Source organism: Equus caballus, chromosome 3, assembly GCF_041296265.1.
Source record: "Equus caballus isolate H_3958 breed thoroughbred chromosome 3, TB-T2T, whole genome shotgun sequence".
NCBI classification, from domain to species: Eukaryota; Metazoa; Chordata; class Mammalia; order Perissodactyla; family Equidae; genus Equus; species Equus caballus.
In genome coordinates this window covers 65,690,918-65,713,433 of record NC_091686.1, presented here as the reverse complement: position 1 = coordinate 65,713,433, position 22,516 = coordinate 65,690,918, and the positions used below count along the sequence as shown (strand labels likewise).

General features: G+C 35.8%; 1 protein-coding gene across 50 annotated transcripts in view; it reads right to left on the bottom strand.

Moving 5' to 3' along the window:
- Positions 1-648: 648 nt before the first annotated feature.
- The window catches only part of CCDC158 (coiled-coil domain containing 158), a 91,653-nt gene continuing 69,785 nt past the window's right edge, over positions 649-22,516 (bottom strand). For 20 of the 50 annotated variants that reach the window (XM_023637920.2, XM_070263645.1, XM_070263647.1 and 17 more), the window contains 7 exons: positions 19,180-19,340; positions 17,554-17,613; positions 16,582-16,638; positions 13,037-13,104; positions 10,310-10,468; positions 2,893-3,000; positions 649-907 (listed from right to left, as the gene is read on the bottom strand). In XM_023637920.2, the coding sequence (XP_023493688.1) occupies positions 831-907; positions 2,893-3,000; positions 10,310-10,468; positions 13,037-13,104; positions 16,582-16,638; positions 17,554-17,613; positions 19,180-19,340 (690 nt within the window). In that variant the 3' untranslated portion in view covers positions 649-830. Of the gene's footprint in view, positions 908-2,892; positions 3,001-9,934; positions 9,952-10,309; positions 10,469-13,036; positions 13,105-16,581; positions 16,639-17,553; positions 17,614-19,179; positions 19,341-22,516 lie in introns of all 50 variants that reach the window. The other 30 variants (XR_011437529.1, XR_011437532.1, XR_002806991.2 and 27 more) reach the window with 3 other exon arrangements.

Sequence of the window (22,516 nt, the reverse complement as noted above, 5' to 3'; positions counted from 1 at the left end):
AACTGAGGAGGGGTTGTGGGAACCTCCAATTTACAGCTGGTCAGTTAGAAGTACAGGCGGCCTGGGACTCGTGATTAGCATCTGCAGTGGGGACAGTCTTATGGGACTCACTCCCTAGAGTTAGTGTCAGAACTGAACTGGCTCACAGGACACCCAGCTGGTGTCCACAGAGAATTGGATCTTGGTGTTGGAAAACACTCCACATACAAACTCCTCTACTTTATTAAAATCTGATTGAGGCAGACTTAATCCATTCAATCTGTAGAAGTTACCCACTGGCTGAGGAATAACAAATTTTTTCTTTCTTTCTTTCTTGTTATTAATATGTAAAAGAGAAACTTTTCCAGAAGTCTTGACTATGGGCCCCAGTGTAGTGTTATCTGATTACATTCACTTATATTGACAGAACAAGCAGTGAGCTCAGGGTCACCAAAGGAACCCGTCAGTACGGTGCAGTTTGTCCTTCTGTTCTGGACAGTATACCACATCTTTCACTTTCGTGTGAAAGAAGTTTTTTTAAGCTGAAAAAGAAAATGACTATTGCCTCAGCACCAGTAAAGATAATTTAAAAAAACATAATTATTTCAACACATTGGTATCAGCACAAATTATATCTTATAAGGAACGAATACTTTCACATCTAGCTAGTACTGTTTGAAGTTTTATTGCAAGAGCATTCAAGAATAATTTATTTCAAAATAGAGTTAACAGGACAGGGTATCTTTTATTAAATTTTCACATTAAAGAAAAAGGTACACAGGGCACTAATTATAAGTAACACCACAATTAATTGGGCATCATCCCTCTGTAAACAATAGGCAAGCAATGCATCATTTTAGTAACATTTTTTCCTGGTCTTTCACTTTCTGTATCCTCTTTTCTTGATTTCTGATCATTGAAGACATCGCTGAAAATGGTGATAAAATAAAGTTAGAATAGCAACATTTACTCAGGCTTTAAATTCTATTATGTGCTTCTTAAAAGGTCAGCTTGCTGCTAGAGAAGAGCTACATTCGGAGCTCAAGAAGTTCTTAAAAATTGCAAAGTAGCAAATTTTTTAAAAGACTGATGTTATGAAACAGACCTAAGGTAAATCTTTACTCTTTCACTTGTTTTAAGTGAGCATGATGATTATTATTTTAGAAGTAATACATACTAGCTGTAAATAATTTGAATACGTCAGAAAGGTACAAAGAGATGGTCAGTCTTTGTTCTCTTACTCTGCTGACCCCTCCCCCGAGGTCATCACTGGGAACAGTTTGGTGAATATCTTCATGTACACACACACACACAGGAGTTTTCTTTTTTACACAAATGGAAATGTGTGGTATAAGGTACCAACTGTTCTGTAGCTTGCTTTATACACTTAACAGAATGCCAACATCTTTCCAGTTCAGCTGTGAAGATGTTTTATTATGACTGCATAGTATTCCATTATATGCATGTACCAACACATTAGGAAAGAAATCTTAAAAAGTTGCTTTCTTATTTTCGTTTACAAACAAACTGCTATAGGAAATACTTTTGTAAAAGGACTTGTGCATTTGTACAATTATTTCCTGTAGAATAAATTCCTTGAAGTGGAATTTCTGGGTCGCAGCATATGTGCACTTTAAATTTTGATAAGTTCTCTCCAAAATGTGTTTCAAAATTTCCAAGAGACTTTCTATCCAGACAATGAATTCAATAAAAAGGTCTTTTTATTTTTTAAACAAATATAACATGTCTATTTGGACTAAAATCAAACGTTTTTCTTGATGTTTACATATACAGGGATCTTGGGTTAACCTAAAGGATTTGCAATTTTCTTTAATAACTATCTGATATAGCCTTAGTATATTAAAAATGTGAATCCTGTAATCAGAAATTGCACAGATCCAGTTCCAGCTCTGTTAGTCATCGTATGACTTAGAACGTATTGGCTATGATCTTATCTTCCGTTTCCTCATTTTCCAATGACATTAGTATCCACCTTCCAGTGTCATCATGAGGTTCCCATGAAGAATCCTAAGTACAGCACGGAGTACAGGGCCCGGCATATGGCTGGTAAGTGCTCAATAAATGCTAACAGCAACTATTATTATTATTAATAAGGTTAAATGTATTTTACAAGGATTTGTTCTTAGAAGAATATTTATTACCCTTCATCTAGCAACTTATATTCTCTAGAGAGAGAAAGATGGAGTAAGAATAACATGTATACTCCAAAATTAATTTCTCTGTGACAAAGGTTCCTAGGTTCATGAATTTATATCAGAAAAGCATAAAAAGTGATAGCCCTCCCAAATCCATGGGAACATATCCATATCCTCCCATATCCATGGGAACAGCCATGGAGAATTGATGCTCAAAAACTTGCCTATCATCTGCAGAGTACAATAGTTTCTCATTCAAATAGATTTTATATATTTCTAAGTAGTATATGTTTTTATTTAGCGATTCATTGGGTGGCACAGTCTCTCATAATCCATGCTAATTAAAATGCTGTGTAAGGCCAAATATTGTAATTTTGTTTCCCGGCTATTAACTGCAGTCTTATTCTGGCTACCGTCATAAAAATGCTTGTCTACCGACCTAAGAGAAACGACAAAGATAGTGTTTAGGAAAGTCTCATGTGAAAAACCACTCAAAATATGTGTCCCACTGAGGTTTGGTCAGCAGTATCGTTCCTATTAGATGAAAGACTACAGCAGGTCTACAGTGACCCGCCCAAGGTCACACAATTAATCCAAGGGTTAGTCATGATTAATGAAGAGCCTCATATTTTGACTAAGGTGTCTGAACCGTTCATTCAGTACCCTTTTCAGCGGCTCTAAGATAGGAGGCTTAACCTGAAGGGAAGGTGAATATTCTTTTGAGCAAAGAAGCTCTCTCCAAAAATGTACACTGTACCTTGATTCTTCATCTGTAAATCTTCTACCAGAGTTTGCAAGCTTTCCAGTCTGTTCTGAAGCTTCCTGCATGTTTTTCCTGTTGTTTCTACTGGCTGAGACTCTGAAGCTATTAGAAAATTGCTTAGATGTGATATTAAAAGTCTATTCAATATTTCTTTTTAGAAATCTTCCAATTATAGGTTAAACAACATTTCCTTTAAAATAATGGAAACTTTAAAACACTTTTTAAAAAAAGAGGTGTCATCCAAATATTGCACTACTAGCTTATTTGATTTTGTTTCAAACCAATCTGATTTACTATTAATCAACTGCACAGCATTAAATGGGATGAATGAGAGGAACACTTAGTTCCATTAACTTTGGGTTTGAAAGAGCAAGATTTAATAGTGACACTGGCAACATTTTTGAATGTGTGAGAGGCCAAGCATCCATTTTAGTTGCTGTCACCTGAATGAAGGTGGCATTGTATGATGGGAGAGGGTAGTATGAAGGCTGACATGGCCACATGAACCGAGAATAAATGTGACAGTAGCAACTGCAGACGGGCTAGAAGCATGTACGCTACTCTCTAATAAGCAGGCTAAGTTTTGTCAACCTCTAAAAAACACTTCATTGGCAATCTCAAGATTTTAATTTTGATCTTAGTCTCTGACTTCCTGTTTAATCTCATGGCTCATTTTCCTATCAAAAATACCCTTTTCATTACAGATATTAGTATTAAAGGCAATCATCTAGGAATTATTTTAATTCAAGAGGATGAAAAACAGTTTCTCAGAGAGAGATTTTTAACATAGATAATATAAAATATGTGATATGAGTATTGACAACAGGGAAAAAAAAGAAAACGCCACGCTATTACGTAACCACAAATTAATAACGAGGTGACCAGCAGCATTGTTCTACTCCTCTAACAAACACTTCTGTAATAGTTAAATAATTTGTTACTCTAAATTTTTAAAACTACTAAAGAATAACTTAGAAACATAAGAGAGAAAGGAGGAAACAAATTCAGAAGAAACATGATAAAGAAGAAAATGTACTAAAATCTGTAATTAGGTTCTGATTTTCATATTTTTTCTTCTTAGTTTTTAAAAATGTTTTTATTTTATCGAGGTCATAAAAGTTGGTATTCTTTTGAAATTTCAGTTGTACATTATTATTTGTCAGTCACCATATATATGTGTCCCTTTACCCCTTATGCCCACCTTCCAAACCCCTTCCCCTCTGGTGACCACTAATCTGTCCTCTTTGTCCACGTGTTTGTTTTTCTTCCACATACGAGTGAAATCATGTGGTGTTTGTCTTTCTCTGTCTGGCTTATTTCCCTTAACATAATATCCTCAAGGTCCATCCATATTGTTGTGAAAGGGACGATTTTGTCTTTTTTATGGCTGAGTAGTATTCCATATATATATATATGTATGTATGTATACCACATCTTCTTTATCCAATCATCAGTCACTAGGCACCTAGGTTGCTTCCACATCTTGGCTATTGTGAATAATACTGGCAGTGAACATAAGGGTGCATAAGTCTTCGAATTGCTGATTTCAAGTTCTTTGGATAGATGCCCAGTAGTGGGATAGCTGGGTTGTATGGTATTTCTACTTTTAATTTTTTGAGAAATCTCCACACTGTTTTCCATAGTGGCTGCACCAGTTTGCATTCCCACCAGCAGTGTATGAGGGTTCCCTTTTGTCCACATCCTCTCCAACATTTGTTATTTTTTGTCTTGGGGATTACAGCCATTCTAATGGTGTAAGGTGATATCTTAGTGTTGTTTTGATTTCCATTTCCCTGATGATTAGTAATGCTGAACATCTTTTCATGTGCCTATTGGCTATCTGTATATCTTCTTTGGAAAAATGTCTGTTCATATCCTCTGCCCATTTTTTGATCAGGCTGTTTGGTTTTTTTTTTTGTTCAGTTGTGCAAGTTCTTTATATATTTTGGAGACTAACCCCTTGTCAGATATTTACGATTTGCAAATATTTTCTCCCAGTTAGTGGGTTGTCTATTTGTTTTCTTCCCGGTTTCCTTTGCCTTGCAGAAGCTCTTTAGTCTGATGATGTCCCACTTGTTTATTTTTTCTTTTGTTTCCCTTGCCCGAGTAGACATGGTATTCAAAAAGATCCTTCTAAGACTGATGTCAAAGAGTGTACTGCCTATATTTTCTCCCAGGAGTTTTATGGCTTCAGGTCTTACCTTCAAGTCTTTGATCCGTTTTGAGTTAATTTTTCTGTATGGTGAAACATAATGGTCTACTTTCATTCTTTTGCATGTAGCTGTCCAGTTTTCCCAATACCAATTACTGAAGACACTTTTTTCTTTCTCCATTGTATGTTCTTAGCTCCTTTGTCAAGGATTAGCTGTCCACAGATGTGTGGTTTTATTTCTGGGCTTTCAATTCTGTTCCATTGACCTGTGTGTCTGTTTTTGTACCAGTACCATGCTGTTTTGATTACTGTAGCTTTGTAGTATATTTTGAAGTCAGGGATTTGATGCCTCCAGCTTTGTTCTTTTTTCTCAGGATTGCTTTAGCTAGCTGGGGTCTTTCGCTGCCTCAGACGAAGTTTTGAATTCTTCTATTTCCATGAAGAATGTCACTGGAATTCTGATTGGGATTGCACTGAATCTGCAGATTGCTTTAGGGAGTATGGACATTTTAACTATTTTTATTCTTCCAATCCATGTGCATGGAATATCTTTCTATTTCTTTGTCATCATCGATTTCTTTCAATAATGTCTTATAGTTTTCTTTGTATAGGTCTTTCACCTCCTTGGCTAAATTTATTCCTAGATATTTTATTCTTTTTGTTGTGATTGTATTCTTGAATTCTCTATTAGTTAGTTATTAGAGTATAGAAATCCCACTGATTTTTGTAAGTTGATTTTGTACCCTGCAACTTTGTTGTAGCTGTTGATTATTTCTAATAGTTTTTCAATGGTTTGTTTAGGGTTTTCTATATATAAAATCATGTTATCTGCAAACAGCAAGAGTTTCATTTCTTCCTTTCCAATTTGGATTCCTTTTATTTCTTTTTCTTGCCTAATTGCTCTGGCCCAAACCACCAGTACTATGTTGAATAAGGGTGGCAAGAGTGGGCACCCTGGTCTTGTTCCTTTCTCAGAGAGATGGCTTTCAGCTATTCTCCACTGAGTATGATGTTGGCAGTGGGTTGGTCATATATGGCCTTTGTTATGTTGAGGTACTTTCCTTCTATACCCATTTTATTGAGAGTTTTTTTTTTTTTATCATAAATGGATGTTAGACCTTGTCAAATGCTTTCTCTGTGTCTATTGAGATGATCATGTGGTTTTTATTCCTCATTTTGTTAATGCGGTATATCACATTGATTGCTTTGTGGATGTTGAACCATCCCTCTGTCCCTGGTATAGATCACACTTGATCATGGTGCATGATCTTTTTAATGTATTGCTGTATTCGGTTTGCCAGTATTTTGTTGAAGATTTTTACATCTATATTCATCAGTGATACTGGCCTGTAATTTTCCTTCTTTGTGTTGTTCTTACTGGGCTTTGGTGTCAGGGTGATACTGGCCTCATAGAATGTGTTAGGAAGTTTTCTGTGTTCCTCAATTTTTTGGAATAGTTTGAGAAGGACAGGTAATCAATCTTGTTTGAATGTTTGCTGGACTTCACCAGAGAAGCCATCTGGTCCTGGACTTTTATTTTTGGGAGGCTTTAAATTACTGTTTCAATCTCTTTACTTGTGATTGGTCTATTCAGATTCTCCATTTTTTCTTGATTCTGTTTTGGCAGGTGGTATGTGTCTAAGAATTTATCCATTTTTTCTAGATTGTCCAATTTGTTGGTATATAGTTTTTCATAGTGTTCTCTTATAGTCCTTTGTATTTCTGTGGTATCCACTGTAATTTCTCCTCTTTCATTTCTAATTTTATTTATTTGAGCCTTCTCTCTTTGTGAGTTTGGCTAAGGGTTTGCCAATTTTGTTTATCTTCTCAAAGAACCAGCTCTTTGATTCACTGATCCTCTCTACTGCTTTTTCCTTTTATTCAATTTCATTTATTTCTGCTCTAATTTTTATTATTTCTCTCCTTCTGCTGACTTTGGGCTTTGTTTGTTCTTTTTCTAATTCAATTAGGTATAGTTTGAGATTGCTTATTTGAGATTTTTCTTTAAGTTGGGCCTCTACTGCTATGAATTTCCCTCTTAGGACCACTTTTGCTGTATCTCATATGAGTTGGTATGGTGTACTTTCACTTTCATTTGTCTCCAGATATTTTTTGATTTCTTCTTTAAATTCTTCAATAATCTATTGATTGTTCAGTAGCATGTTGATTAGTTTCCACATATCTGTCACTTTTCCAGATTTTTTCTTGAGTTGATTTCTTGTTCATAGCATTATGTTTGGAAAAGAAGCTAGATATGATTTTAATCTTCTTAAATTTATAGAAGTTTGCCTTGTTTCCCAATACATGGTCTATCCTTGAGAATATTCCATGTTCACTTGAGAAGAATGTGTAATGTGCATTCTGCTGTTTTTGGATGGAATGTTCTATATATATCTATTAAGTCCATCTGGTCTAGTTTTTTCCTTAAATCCACCATTTCCTTGTTGACTTTCTGTCTGGAAGATCTATTCACTGATGTAAGTAGGGTGTTAAGACCCCCTACTATTATCGTGTCATTGTCAATATCTCCTTTTAGGGTTGTTAATAGTTGTTTTAGGTACCTTGGTGCTCCTGTGTTGGGTGCATAGATATTTATAAGTGTTATATCTTCTTGGTGGAGTATCCTTTTATCACTATATACTGCCCCTCTTTGTCTCTCATCACCTGTTTTATCTTGAAGTCTACTTTGTCTGACATAAGTACATCAACACCTCCTTTCTTTTGTTTGCCATTAGCTTCAAGTATTTTTCTCCCATCCCTTCAATCAGAGACTGTGTTTGTCTTTAGAACTATGTTTCCTGGGGGCACCATATTGTTGGGAATTGTTTTTTAATACATCTCACCACTCTGTCTTTTAACTGGAGAATTCAATCCATATAAATTTAGAATGATTACTGATATATTAGGGCTTAATGCTGCCATTTTATCACTCATTTTCCAGTTCTTCTGCATTTCCCTTGTTTCTCATCCCATGTATTTTGGACTACCAATTCAGTTAGTTCTCTATGATGGTTTTCTCAGTTTTCTCTTTATTTATCATTTGTGTCTCTCTTCTGATTATTTGTTTAGTGGTTACCATGAGGTTTGTATAAAAAATCTCATAGCCATTCCATTTTCTGATAGCCTCTTATTTATTTAGACTAAGCTGATTCCATCCCTTCCCTCTTCCCCTTCTAAGTTATTATTGTAACAACTTATTGCATCTTATGTTGTTTGTGGTTAAAATGACAAGATTATATTTATTGTTGATGTTTTCCTTCCCTTTATATTTAATGTAATAATTCAGTGTTCGCTCACCTGTTCCCATAGCTGCAATTTTCTGATTTTGTCTACCTCTTTATCTCCTTGCTCAAGGCTTTGTAACTCCTTTCATTTTTTTTCAGAAATTCTTCTCGAGAATTTCTTGTAGGGAGATCTTGTGGCAATGAATCCCTTAGCTTTTCTTTCTCTGGGAAACGTCTTTATTTCTCCATCATATCTGAAGGATATTTTTGCTGGATAGAGTATTCTTGGCTGACAGTTTTTGTCTTTCAGAACTTTGAATAAATCATCCCACTCTCTCCTATCGTATAAGGGTTCTGCTGAGAAATCTGTTGAAAGCCTGATAGGGGTTCCTTTGTAAGTTATTTTCTTCTGCCTTGCTGCCCTTAATATTTTTTCTTTGTCATTGACTCTTGCCAGCTTTACTACTATATGCCTTGAAGAAGGTCTTTTTACATTGATAGTTAGGTGTTATATTAGCTTCTTTCACTTGTATCTCCAGCTCCTTCCATAGGTTTGGGAAGTTCTTAGCTATTATTTATTTGAAAAAGCTTTCTGCTCCATTCTCCTTCTCTTCTCCCTCTGGAATACTTATAATCCTTATGTTGCATTTCCCAATTGAGTCACATGTTTCTTGGAAAATTTTTTCATTTCTTTTTGGTCTTGGTTCTTTCTCCTCCTCCATCTGAAGTATTTCTATATTTCTATCTTCCAGACTGCTAATTCTCTTCTTCCTAATATCAGCTCAGTTATTCAGGGAATCCAGATTTTTCTTTATATCATCCATTGTGTTTTTCATCTCCAACATTTCTGACTGGTTTTTCTTTATAGTTTCAATCTCCTTTGTGAAGAATTCCCTCTATTCATTAATTCTGTTTCTGATTTCATTGAACTATCTGTATTTTCTTGTAACTCATTGAGGTTTTTTTTATGATAGCTATTTTGAATTCTCTGTCATTTAGATTATAAATTTCTGTGCCTTCAGGATGGATTTCTAGGTGCTTGTCATTTTCCTTCTAGTCTGGAGTGTTGATATACTTCTTCATGCTGTTTGATGGTACGGACTGTGCCTCTGCATAGTGATACTATCTGGTCGCAGCTTCCACCTGCCACCACTCCTTCCACTTCCTCTGGGGTCCAGTACCTCCACCTTCAGACATATGGCTAAATGCGTCTCTTAGACGTTTCTTGTGTTGTGTGAATATCCTCTGTTGGTTTATGAACGTCCTTTTTGTTGTACCTTAGGGGGAGAGTCTAAGGGAAGAGCTCACCCTGCCATGATGCTGATGTCACTCTCATTTTCATATTTTTTTAGGATATAGAAATGTGTTAGGCATTGAATTTCAAAAGACTAAGAATTGACTTAACAATGATGTAACCATTTGCCTAGTTTATTCCTTATCAGACAGAATGATGTCAGAGCACAGGGCCGTTAGAGTCACTGTCATATATGATGAAAAACATTTCAAGTTCAATTCAACATATATGTATTTAACGTCCACTTGTTTATCAGGCACTTATTCTAAATCAAATCATTTTCCCCATCTGTCTTATACAATAACAAATGAACTTAAAATTTAAAAAATGAGAACATTTCAACAAGTTTGTATGATAGATACTTACACTTACAAAGGCAGAGACTGAAGGGAGCCATGATTTTAGAGCATGTAAATAAGAAAGAAAAGTCACTCACAGCATTTAAAAGAAGACCCAAAATCTTATAATAGTGAAAAAAAGTTCACTACTCATGTCAAAGAAAGAAAGAAAGAAAATATTAATATAGAATATGTATATCTACTAAGGGGGGGTGTGTGTGTGTGTGTGTATACAATAGCTATTCTATTTAAATAAGACCCACTTTAATTACATAGCATCAGTTAGATCTTGTGTATAAGAACACCATGTAAAATCTTATTAATTCTGATAATGGAAAGGAACTTTGAATTCACCAGAGTACGAAATCAATTAATCTCATCAGTGATATCACATCATTCTTACCTTTAACAGAATCAGAAGAACGAACAGCTTTGCTGGATCGATATTGTGATGTGGAACCTACTGAATCTTCAACTGAACTAGTTAGGAGTGAATGAACTGGAGACTTCTTAGGAGAAGAATGGAATGAACGAGAAGCTGAATTTTTCACAGATGGACTTGCTAAAATTTTGCAAGAATAAAATTAAAAGGACAGGATTAATTAAAAATAGTACACTGCACCTCTTAAAAAGTCCAACTTTTGTGAGAAAATGTTCCCAATGATGGGGGAGGGGATGTTTTGGTAAATACCCAAGGCTCTGAGTTGGAACTGAAAAGGGCCATGTCTTAGAAATAAGGATGAAAAGGAACAAGACCTGCCATTGGGGATCCTAAGGTCTAGCTTCAGATCCTCTTAATTCCTTATTGGATTCACTTGCTCTGGGATTGCTGGTGCCCTTAGATGTCTACCAGAAGCAAGCATGAGTGCTCTCTGGAGGAAGGTAACCTCATTCTAAGCCTCAAACCATCTGTACAATTTTTTATATGTGTCTGTCATAAAATAAAAATCAGGCATATGAGGAGGCAAAATGACATGGCAAAAAACCAAGAGAAAAAACTACAGATAACAGATGTAGTCCCACAAGGTCTGGATAATGGAGGCAAGACTACCACAGATTCAAGGAGAATTACTGTAAATCCAAAACAGGTTCTTCTTATATAAAGAAAATTATACCTGGACCTATCAATAAAAATTGCTAAAACAAAACATAAAAAACACCAAACCAAAGATAAAAAATGATCCTAAAGCCACCAGAAGGGCAAAAAAGACAGATTACATTTAAATGAGCAAGAGTTAAACCTACAGCTGACTTCTTAGTAGAAACAATGCACGCCAGAAAAGAATGGAATAATTTCAAAGTGAAGGAAAAATGTCAACCTAAGATTCTATACTTGGCAAAAGTAATCTTCAAAACTGAGGATGAAACAAAGATAACTTCAGAAAAACAGAAACTGAGAGAATATGTCACCAGCAGGACTTACATTAAAGGAAACATTAAAGGCATAAGTAAAATGATACCAGATAGAAGGTAAATTGTAACTATGTGGGTATATCTACCAAACAATGCAAACAATCCATTGTGGTATTTACATTTATAATTAAAATATGTGACAACAATGTATGTAAGCTAGAAGGATAGTGAATGGAATTACCATGTTCTAAAGTACTCACAATGTATAAGAAAAGGTAAAAGCACTCAGCAAAGATAAATGTATTCTCTTGAGTAATCATTAAAACCACAGTAAAAACATGTGAGTGAAGTAAATCTGAAGGAGTTAACTTCAAATAAATACCCTTTTCTTAAAAATATTAGTTCTTAAAAGATTTCTCACAAGTTAAAGATTATTTAAAAATTAAGGATTTGTATTATTTTATTTAAGAATACTATGGTTTTTTAAAAAAAATTATTTATTTATTTTTTTGAGGAAGATTAGCCCTGAGCTAACATCTGCCACCAATCCTCTTCTTTTTGCTGAGGAAGACTGGCCCTGAGCTAACATCCATGCCCATCTTCCTCTACTTTATATGTGGGACGCCTACCACAGCATGGCTTGCCAAGTGGTGCATAGGTCCACAACTGGGATCCAAACTGGCAAACCCCGGGCCACCGAAGTAGAACATGCGAACTCAACTGCTGTGCCACTGGGCTGGCCCCAAGAATATTATGTTTTAATTTTAGAAATACAACTGACACTCCTCTACAAAAGACAAGAAAATTTAGAAACTTATTTTTCTCCTATTTCCTTTACCGCACACCTCAATTTTCCCTATTTACATTATTACCATCCAGATTATAGCTAAACTTGTGTTGAAGAGCCATCATTTTCAGTTTCATTCTTTCCCATTTATTCTGTTCTCCTCCATAGCAAGACCAATTATGCGTCTGTTGGTTTGCCTTTGCCTTCCAAATCTAACATATTCTCTACAATTATTTAACACATTCTCTACAATAAACAATTCTTTTTGTGTAATTTTCTTGGGCGGGGTGGGGGGGAGCCCACCATGTCCCTGATTATGATTTCAGTCATGCCTATACTATTTTTTGTTTTTGTAAGGTTTTTCCCTGTAATGTTTTTATTTTCCTCTTCCATTTCTGGTCTGAGTTATGTCATTTTGCTGCTCAACAGATTCTGTTCTCTTTCAATCTCCTTCTTGACCTCCTTGTTTTATAGAGAGCATTCTGTCTATCAGTCTTTGGAAATTATGTGGAGAACCATCTGTCTCAATTCTTCCCCTTTTCTTTTCATCCATTCAGCAGGAGGTGACACACAATGAACAACAAAAATAAGTCAGTCACACAGTATATTGAAAGATGCTAAGTGTAATTTAAAAAAGAAAAGATAAGTGGGAGTGTGAGAGGGTTACAACTTTTACATAAGGTGGTGAGAGTAAGTGTCACTGGGGAAAGTGACACCTGAGCAAAGGCTGTGAAGGAGCAAGGGGCTAGCAAGGTGGAGGGAACAGTGAGTGTAAAAGCCCTAGTATAGAGGCTGCCTGGCATGCTCAAGGAACAACCCAAGGGTGGATAAAGCAGAGTGAATGAAGGGCAAGTAGTAGAAAATGAGACCAGGGAGATAATGAGGACTTCTGGGCTACTGTGATGACTTTGGCTTTTACTTTCAAGGAAATGGGGAGCCACTGCAGGGTTTTAAGCAGGCCCCATTTCTATGGTTTCATTGGAAACTCACCTGTAGATGTGAATGTGAAGCAACTAGATGGGTCTTCCAGGTCTCCTGTGTGCAGTGTGACTGGCTCTCTGGAAGCATAAGAATGGTCATGCAAACATTCTGTTTCACAAACATGGCACTAAGATTTATGGACACAAGCAAGCAAGTGATGGCTTAAAATATAAACGAAGATGATAGTCATAACCCTAAACTGCAGACGTCCTGAAATACCCTATGAGAAAGATCCAAAGTTGCACCATCTTTATCCATTCTGTGCCCATGAACATTTTGCAGAATGAAAAAGGAATAATATATAATCTTGGTTAGAAATTCATTTTTGTATAATAACAGCTATAAAACCCAAATATTTCTGTCACAGATTCTAAAAGATACAATCTTAATGACATATTTAAAAATGAAAAAACCAAAGACAAAAAAAAGGAAACCTCTCCTAGCAATTGTAGTATCACTTTACAAAATGATCAGACTTATTTAAATCAGTAAGTTGAAATAAACCACATACTTCTTTGTGGGTTGGGTACCAGTACGAGAATATTATGGCAGTAGTTCTTAAGGAGGTTCCTTTCCAGTGGGCTTGTGAGGTCATCACTATTTTTATTACAATACTAAGATATTATTTGCTTTTTAACTCTCAGTTTCTCACAAGTACAGTGGAATTTCCCAGAGACTCTATGATATCTGATATCACAACAGATTAAATGGAGACGCATATATGAGAAGCCAGCTATCTTGTATTAAGCCATGCATTAAATTGTAAAACAATACTTTCTCAATGATATTTTTATTTTAAAAAAGTTATTTTTCATAATAAAGTGTTAGTATGATAACATGTAATGTAACATTATTTTTAAATGAATAAGCATCAAACTGTTTTAAATTCTAAAAATGCTTAAAATTAAAATTTATTTTCCGATACTTAAAATAGCAGTAGAAATGACCCATATAAACAAAAGCTCTTTGGAATCCTCTATGATATTTGTGAGTGCAAAGAGGTCCTGAGACAAAAGTTTGAGAATAACTGTATTAGGAGGAAAAGCCCTGGAAAGGAAGGTCATGGCTGTACTGTGGATAGTCTTAATTATCAGGGCAAAGAGTTCGACCTTGCTGTAGTAGGTAACGGGGAGCTTTTGAAGGTTTCGGGGAACAGACATAGGCTGAGGTGTACTTAAGCCAGATCAATTTGAAATTGATGCACAGAAGTGACTAGACCATGCCAGAGATAGGAGATTTAAAGACATCTACACTAACCGCTGTGGAGGCCACTATAATGGTTTGTAAGAAAGGTATAAAGGCCTAAAGCAGTGTGACAGGCTGAATAATGGCCACCAACTATATCCACGTGGGAATTCCAAGAACCTATGAATGTTACCTTACATGGCAATGGAGACTTTATAGATGTGATTAAATCAAGGATTTTGAGATAGGAAGATTATCATGGATTATCTGAATGGGCCCTAAATACCATCACAAGTGTTTTTATAAGAGGGAGGCAGGAGGAGATCTCACACAGAAGAAAGAAGACTGATGTGACAATCTCAGCAGAGAGAAATTTGAAGGTGTTATGGACTGTGAAAATGGAGGAAGGAGCCCACAAAACAGAGTGCAAGGAATAAAGTTCTAGAAGCTGGAAAAAGGTAAGGAAATGGATTAATTCCAAGAGTTTCTGGAAAGAGTGTGGCCCTACTAATATCTTGACTTTAGCCCAGTGAAACTGACTTAGGACTCCAGGCCTCCAGAACTGTAAGAAAGATAAATTTGTGTTGATTTAAGCCACTAATTTTGTTATAGCAGCCACAAGAATTAATATGGGTAGTCCAAGGGGATGTGCAAAGAAGAAAACGGATTTGAGAACTATTATAGAGTCAGAATTAATAACATTTGGTGACTAGAGAAACAAGACCAGGGAGAAAGAAGAATCAAAGATAATGTTAAGATTTAAACACAGATGCCCTAGGAAAGTGGGGGTGCCATTTACAGAAACAGAAGAACGAGATGGAGTGGAATGACTCTGTGGAAAGACCATCTTTGTTTAGTTTTGGTCATTATGATCTTCAGGTCATCCTGTTTCATCTCCTGTAACATCCATTTGGAGATGTGTAAAAGGTAGTTAGATATTTTGAAGTCTTTATTGAAAACCTTCAGAATGTTTCTCATTAAGTTATAACATAACAGAAAAAGAAAAGGAAATTCTTGACAAAACTTCTGAGAGATGTGGCTCTTAGAATAATTCAAGCATAAATTCACATACCAGAGTTACTTAATTTCTTTTCTTTTTTATTTTGTTCTTGGTATGGACTATATTGATTTAGCTTACATGGCTGTAGAAGTTTCTAGATTAGGAAACATTACTGTAAGATGGTTAAAGATGCTGCAGTTACAGCGAAATGTAGTAAAACAGCAATGGTGGTATTTTTTCTCATTCACTTAAGCATTAGTTTAAAAATGGCCAATTTGCCATAGTACAGAGCATTCAGATGCATTTTTAATTTTCTATTATGTTTCATACTTTTCAGAGCTTCCATTAAATATTTAAAAATCTCTTCTTCTCATTTGAACACAGGAAGGGGCTAGGTCCCATCTTTTCCTCACCATTCTCTCTTCTTCACAAACACATCACTGCTGAAGGAAGCGGATTTTTCTAGTGATGGAAAAACCACCACAGAGCCTTCCTTCTCTCAAGGAAGCAGCCCCTCTGTGCCCCATGCCTGGGACTGGGCTCTTTCTCAGGTAGCTCAGTCCAGGGACCCAGAGGCAGAACACAGGAGTAGTCACAGGCCTGAGCTCAGGAGCCAGCCAGATCTGAGCTTAAATCTGACTCCACTGTTGACAAGCTATGTGACCTTGGCAAGTTGCTTAAGCAATCTGAGTCTTCATTTCTAACGTATATATGGGAATAATAATGCCTACATTCACGGATTAGATTAGATAGACCAAATGAGATCTAAAACACCCAGAAATAGTAAAAATAAAAATATGCAGTAGAAAGCTGAAGATATTAACAGTCACACACCCAGGTAAGAAGAAAATCAAAACTCATTTCTTTGAGGCTAAGAGAAAGATATATTTAGAAAGATTCAAGTTCACTGTTTATTGATCAAGTAGCAGGGATAGGAAGAAAATATTTATAATACTGTCTTAATTCATTCACTAAACAAATTATTTACTGAATGGCTACTACGTGGCAGGCAATATGCTTGGTGCTAAAGATATAGCAACAAATAAGCTTCTGCCTAACTGGAATTTAAACAGTAGAATTCATTTTCATATTCTTATGATATAAAAGGACTCTGATATCTCCATTTTTTGTAACTAGTGAAAATAGAAAAGATAAAAGGAAGTTTCTTTCCAGGCAGTCAGTCAATATACAGGCCTAATGACTGTAACCAACTTGAGGACAGGGCCCATGTCTGTCTTGCTCACTGTTAGATTCTAAGGGCCAAGCACAGAGCCTGGCAGATGTTGGGAAGTTAATGATCTGAATTAATGAATGAACAGTGGAGAAGGGGACATTTGGAAAGTCGGACATAAGTAAGATAATTTCTTACCTGCTAAGTGTTTCACTTGATTTGCTGCCTTCAGTGGAGTCCCTTAATGAGTTGCTTCTGTTGGTAGAAGGATGGGAGAAATTAAAGACTATGCAACGTTATTTAAACTTGATGATAAAACAAAATTGTTCCTCTGAAAATTGCTTCTAGACAAACACAGATTCAAAAGAGTGAGATGGGGCACAGGCTCTTCCAGGTAGAGGAAACAGAATGGAAAAGAGCTTGGAGGAAAAACCAAACGAACTCCTTTTGGAAATCAGGAGTAGTCTGTTTTGACTAGAACATAATATAGGAGTAAAGCAGGCTGGTGACAAGTCAGGGAGAGTCTTCAGTGTCAGACTGAGAGACCATGTACTTAAATGCAGCAGGTAGCAAGGAGCCACTGAAGATGTGCAACAGTGGCCTCTGCCTCTTAATGAATAACAAATTAATGCTAGCCTTTTTTCTTTTTTGGTCGAAGTCAGTTCTCAGAAGTTGTCTTTGTTTAGGGGTTATGGATTTCATTTCTTTGCTCTTTTTATGGTTTCATTTAAAAATCCAGCTATTCAACTATTGATGAAAATAGGATTGTTTTCAGGGAGTTTCTCATAATCCTACATGCAGGTGGTTATAATTTCTTTCCAGATCACCTTTCTCTCAAAAGTTACGTAATCCACTGTAAATATGTGTAAATGTAGAAAAAGTCTTCCATTTTTTGGTATGGCATACCATACAAATATCATCATACAGGTAAACAGCAGCAAAACTTAAAATAAGTACCAAAAAAATGCCTATTAAATTGATTTCTAGAAAGTAAACTACTTTAGTAAATTTCATTGAGATCCTCTTCAGTTTCAGTTGAACAATGTAACAGCTTTCCCTCAGTGAACCCAAAATGCCCCTTCAGTCTGTCTAAACAGACTTCCCAAATACCTGGTCACATATAAAATTCTTGGACAATTAATCAGAATCAGAATCTCAGATTCTTCTTACCTATGGCACATCTCTAATCTCAGGCTTGATTCAGTAACGGAATCTCTTACTCTATCATCTCTGTGTAGATAAACATAAGTCTCAGTTAATTACACAAAGAACGATTTCCAGACTCCATGTATTTTTAGGATAATCAAGTATTCATATGTATTTAACTCTTCTTTATGGCACAACAGTAGATTTTAGGCTTCCAAGCAAATTTTGTAAAGGGCTACCCCTGGAGTTCATCAACTCAGAAATGCTCTCGTTCTATGAACTCTTAAAAGCTTTAGGCTGAGTTTGGCTTTGATGACAAGGTCACTTGTAGGATGACAGCAACTTAACATAAGCCCTCTAAAGGCAAGGACCAAATATCTTCTTGTTCAGTACAGTCCAATAATAGTTCAGGCCCATCATTAGTGGCAGAAGTGATGAAAATCTCATCAGGGAAGTCATGGTGATCTTGTAGAAGGATTAGTGCTGGGAGCCAGGGGCTCTAACTTTACTTCTGGCTTTGCCTCTTTGCTGCATAGGATGCGGCAACTTAATCTGTGCCTAAATATACTCATCCGTCAAGTGATAATACTTAATAATACTGCCCTGGCTTAGAAGGCATATTACAGAAGTATGACAAAAATGAAAGTGCTCTGCACATATATGTATTTTTTGATGGAGTGGCCAATGAAATGTCTCTGATGTGATTCAGAGGTGACAATGTTATTCCAGGTAACTGGGCAGTTACTAATATTTTACAATTACTATTAATAATATTATTAATAAAAATTAGATAAATCCAGATATTATTTTGCTACCTTGGGCTAATGTATACTAATTGAGCATCTTAAGAAACTGGAGATTGTTTATATGTAAGTACTATTTCAGAAATTATTATTTTTAGATATTTGCCATATAACCAGAAAATGAATATTACAACAATGGGTGGTTATAATACTAACAACTAATATACAATTAGCCTTATAATACTAAAAATAAAACATATTAAAATGCTTTAAGTTAATCTAATAATAACACAATAAAATTTTAAATTATTTGAAAAGAATGAGAGACTCTCACTGATTTCTGTAGGCATGTACAGGGAAGCTCTGGCAAACTGGCTGAGTCCTTTTTGGATCTGCCTTTTATTAATGTGGTATAAGTCAGTGGCATGAACACCTAGAGAACCAAGGCCTTTCTTATCAGCTTACACTTGGAGAGTTGAGTAGCAGTTCTCAGGGTTCTAGTTTCAGCTCTAACATCAAACTGTGTTGGCTGTAGCCAAGCTAATCTTTTGAAACTTGTGTTTTTCTCATTTGTAAAATGGGATAAGTAAATCCTGCCCTGGATTATCTCAAATAATTGTTATGATAAACATGATTATGGATGTGAAATTATAAATTACTATATGTATGTAACTTTGGGTAATGTTTTGCCCTAATTTCTGCATAAAATAACTGTATTATTTTCTCTTGATGTCAAGTTGTTTTGCTTTTGTTTAACTCCTCCACTTTCACACTGTTTTGCTTGATAACATCAGACACTCTTCAAAGTAATTTAAACCTCAACCTCCCAGAGAGTAACATGCAGACAACTTAATGGCAAACCACTGATGGGAGACGCTTTCCCATTCTGAAGTACACTCAGTCTTACACAGCCACATATGAGACCCCCAGAGATGGTGTTCTCCCATCTTCCTCGGTCTTGCTCAGAGGCACAGCTGGCTCCTCGTTGATCACACTTCTCAACTCTTGGAGAAGCTGTTTCAGGTCCCTTGTTGGATCTTCCTTCAGTGTGTTAGGTTTCATAGAGTGCTGAATTAAAACAATTTATAAAATAAAGACATTTTGTTTTTTCACATTTATATGCTATTTCCTAATATAAAATTAACTCAACTGGTAAATAGAAATTCAGGCAGAGAAAGAAGAGGAAAACAAAATCATCTGTAATCTTACTACTCAGAAATAATCAATAATAACCAATCAATAATCAACACAGTACCATTTCTAATTTATAAATATGTGTGTATACTTATTTACACACACATGCACAAATATTTATAGAGTATACACACACAGGATCAAACTATACACATCTATTTTTAAACCTTTTCTATTTTTTAATTTTGACAATGTAGAATGAACATTGTACCATGTCATTAAATACTTACAACTACATCCAGGCAAAATAATTTCAATACTTTGTTTAGGGCTGAATCAATTTTGAAAGCTATAAAACTTTAGAAGTAAGGAACTCTTCAGAGATGAGTTAATCTACCCCCTACATTTTATTGATGAGGAAAGAGACACACAGGATTTTCAAACTGCTAGTTGGTATTTGAGAATAACATAAAAAGATTTTCAGATATGTAATATTATTTAATAAATATTTACAATACAATAAGAAGTACAGACATTCCCAATAGGCACCTCAAAAGCAGAAACCAAAGGATAGTCAGAAGTTGCTCTGGCAAGCAAGTGGACATCCAACTCTGGCGAGCGAGTTGGAGGACATTCATGGCTACAGAGTCATCAAGCATCATCAAGCTATTTTAGCAGGAGGTGTCTGTCCCAATGTAGAGTTATATCTGCCACACAGGTTGGTTGCTGAGGGATGATCACTGCAAAATTTTTGGTCTTTGGGCTTTACTTTTCTAGGGTCCAGGCGAACGAAGTGTTGATGTTACCGGTATAACCCTCACATTCCCCTCCCCTTTCTAACTCCACTGACAAACCACATACAGTATCCAGCTGAAGGTATAAAGAGTTCTGACTAACTGAATGTGTAGTAAGTATCGTTTTTCTGATTTACTCGTGGTCACTTTACCTGGAAATTGCCATGAGTTCAGAGTTTCATAAATTAAACTACTAAATTTGACCCCACTGATTTAAAATACATAAAGATGTGAACCATTTTTTAACAGATTTTATTTTTAGAGCAGTTTTAAGGTCATAGCAAAATTGAGTGGAAGGTACAGAGATTTCCCATATACTCCCTGATCCCACACATGCTGAACCAGTTTGATCATGAATAAATGCGTTTGTCTCTAAGCAGATGATTCAATTTTACCAAACCCTGGTTTTGCTCTTGTCCTAGCCCTGGTGGACATAATATCTGCTGTGGAATAAAACTGCAAAAACTTTATAAAGAAAACCATATCCTATTGCAATCTTCAGTCACTTTAGTTCCAACCTTGAAATCTCAATGTACCACCTGAAACTTCATATCTTCTGCCCACAAGGAAGTTTATTTAATAAGCTTTGGCAATTATTAAAAATTTTAAGCTCTTAACATTTATTATAAATGATCAGTATAATAACCTACAAATATATAAACATGCTTTTCTCCCCCTGGGATCATGGCACTCAGGTTCTTCAGTGACTGGTGCTTTATAAGACATAAAAGGTTGAAAAGCATTCAATTATAACATTCACTTAGCAATCAATCATAATCAGCCCTATGAATTCTCTTATTGTGACTTCATCCTAATACTCTCTAAAACTTCTGAAATGTGTATTGCTTCTCCAATTAAAATGTAAGCTCCACAGAGGCAAAGACTCGGTTTGATCATCACTGTCTTTATATACTCCATTAAAAATAATCCATATTTTATGCAGATTTCTCAAAAAATTATAAATAGAAATGTCGTATGATCCAGCTATCCCTCTACTGGGTATTTATCCAAAGAAGTTGAAATCAACAATTCAAAGAGACTTATGCACCCCTATGTTCACTGCAGCACTAGTCACAACAGCCAAGATGTGGAAACAACCCAAGTGCCCAACAACTGATGAATGGGTAAAGAAGACATGGTATATATATATATACAATGGAATACTACTCAGTCATAAAAAAGACAAAATTGTACCATTTGCAACAACACACATGGATCTTGAGGGTATTACGTTAAGTGAAATAAGCCAGATAAAGACAAACACTGATTTTACTTGTATGTGGAAGATAAACAAACACAAGGACAAGAGAACAGATTAGTGGTTACCAGAGGGAAGAGGGGTTAGGGGGTGGGCATAAGGGGTAAAGGGGCACATATATATGGTGACGGACAAATAACGCACAACTGAAATTTCACAATATTATAAACTATTATAACCTCAATAAAAAATAAAATAACCCATACTTTGCTTGTGTATGAAATCACAAAACTATCAAGGTTGGAGGCATCTTGAAGATCATCTGTTCTCGTCCAATCTCCGATGAGAAGTGACAATGAATTTTTTCTATGGCATCCCAGCAATATACTTATCTGGCCTTTGCTTGATCACCAAAAACCAAGGAAGACAGTTTAATTTTTATATAGCTTTAATCCTTTGAAAGAAAGGCTTATTAAACTGAAATCTCCTCCAGACAACTGCCATCCCTGGTCATTGTTTTACCCCCTAGGGTCACAAAGCACAAGTCTAACACGATAACTGTTTAGAAATGGATACTTATTTTATCACTCCAATCTTCCCTCCCCCACCTCCACCTTCTAATATATACCCCAGCTAAATCTTCTCAATTCACCTTCTCTTGTCATATGGCATGGCTCACAACTTCTTACCACTCTGGTGGTGTTTCTTTGGACAGACCCTGGTTAATCTATGATTCTCTTAAATTCTCATGCCCAAAAAATGAAATAGAGAATTCAGGGAGAATCTGACCAGAGCAGAGTGGAGAAGACCTGTCCCTTTCCTGGATCTGGATGCTATCCTTAAAACCTTTTCTGGATGCCAAATAATACTGCTGACTAAGACTGAGCAGGCAGTCAGCTGAGGCTCCCTAGGTCTTTTCCACGTGTTATTGAGAAGCCACATCTTCCATGTCCTGCACCTTGTATTTTTGTGTATTTAGTACCAAGTTCAAGATTATATTTATTCCAATCAAACTTTCCCTTCATAGACTTGGCTCATCATTCCAGACTGTCAAGACAAACGAACAGAGGCACCATTTATCTAGTGCTTGTCATGTACCAGGTACTCTATATATGACC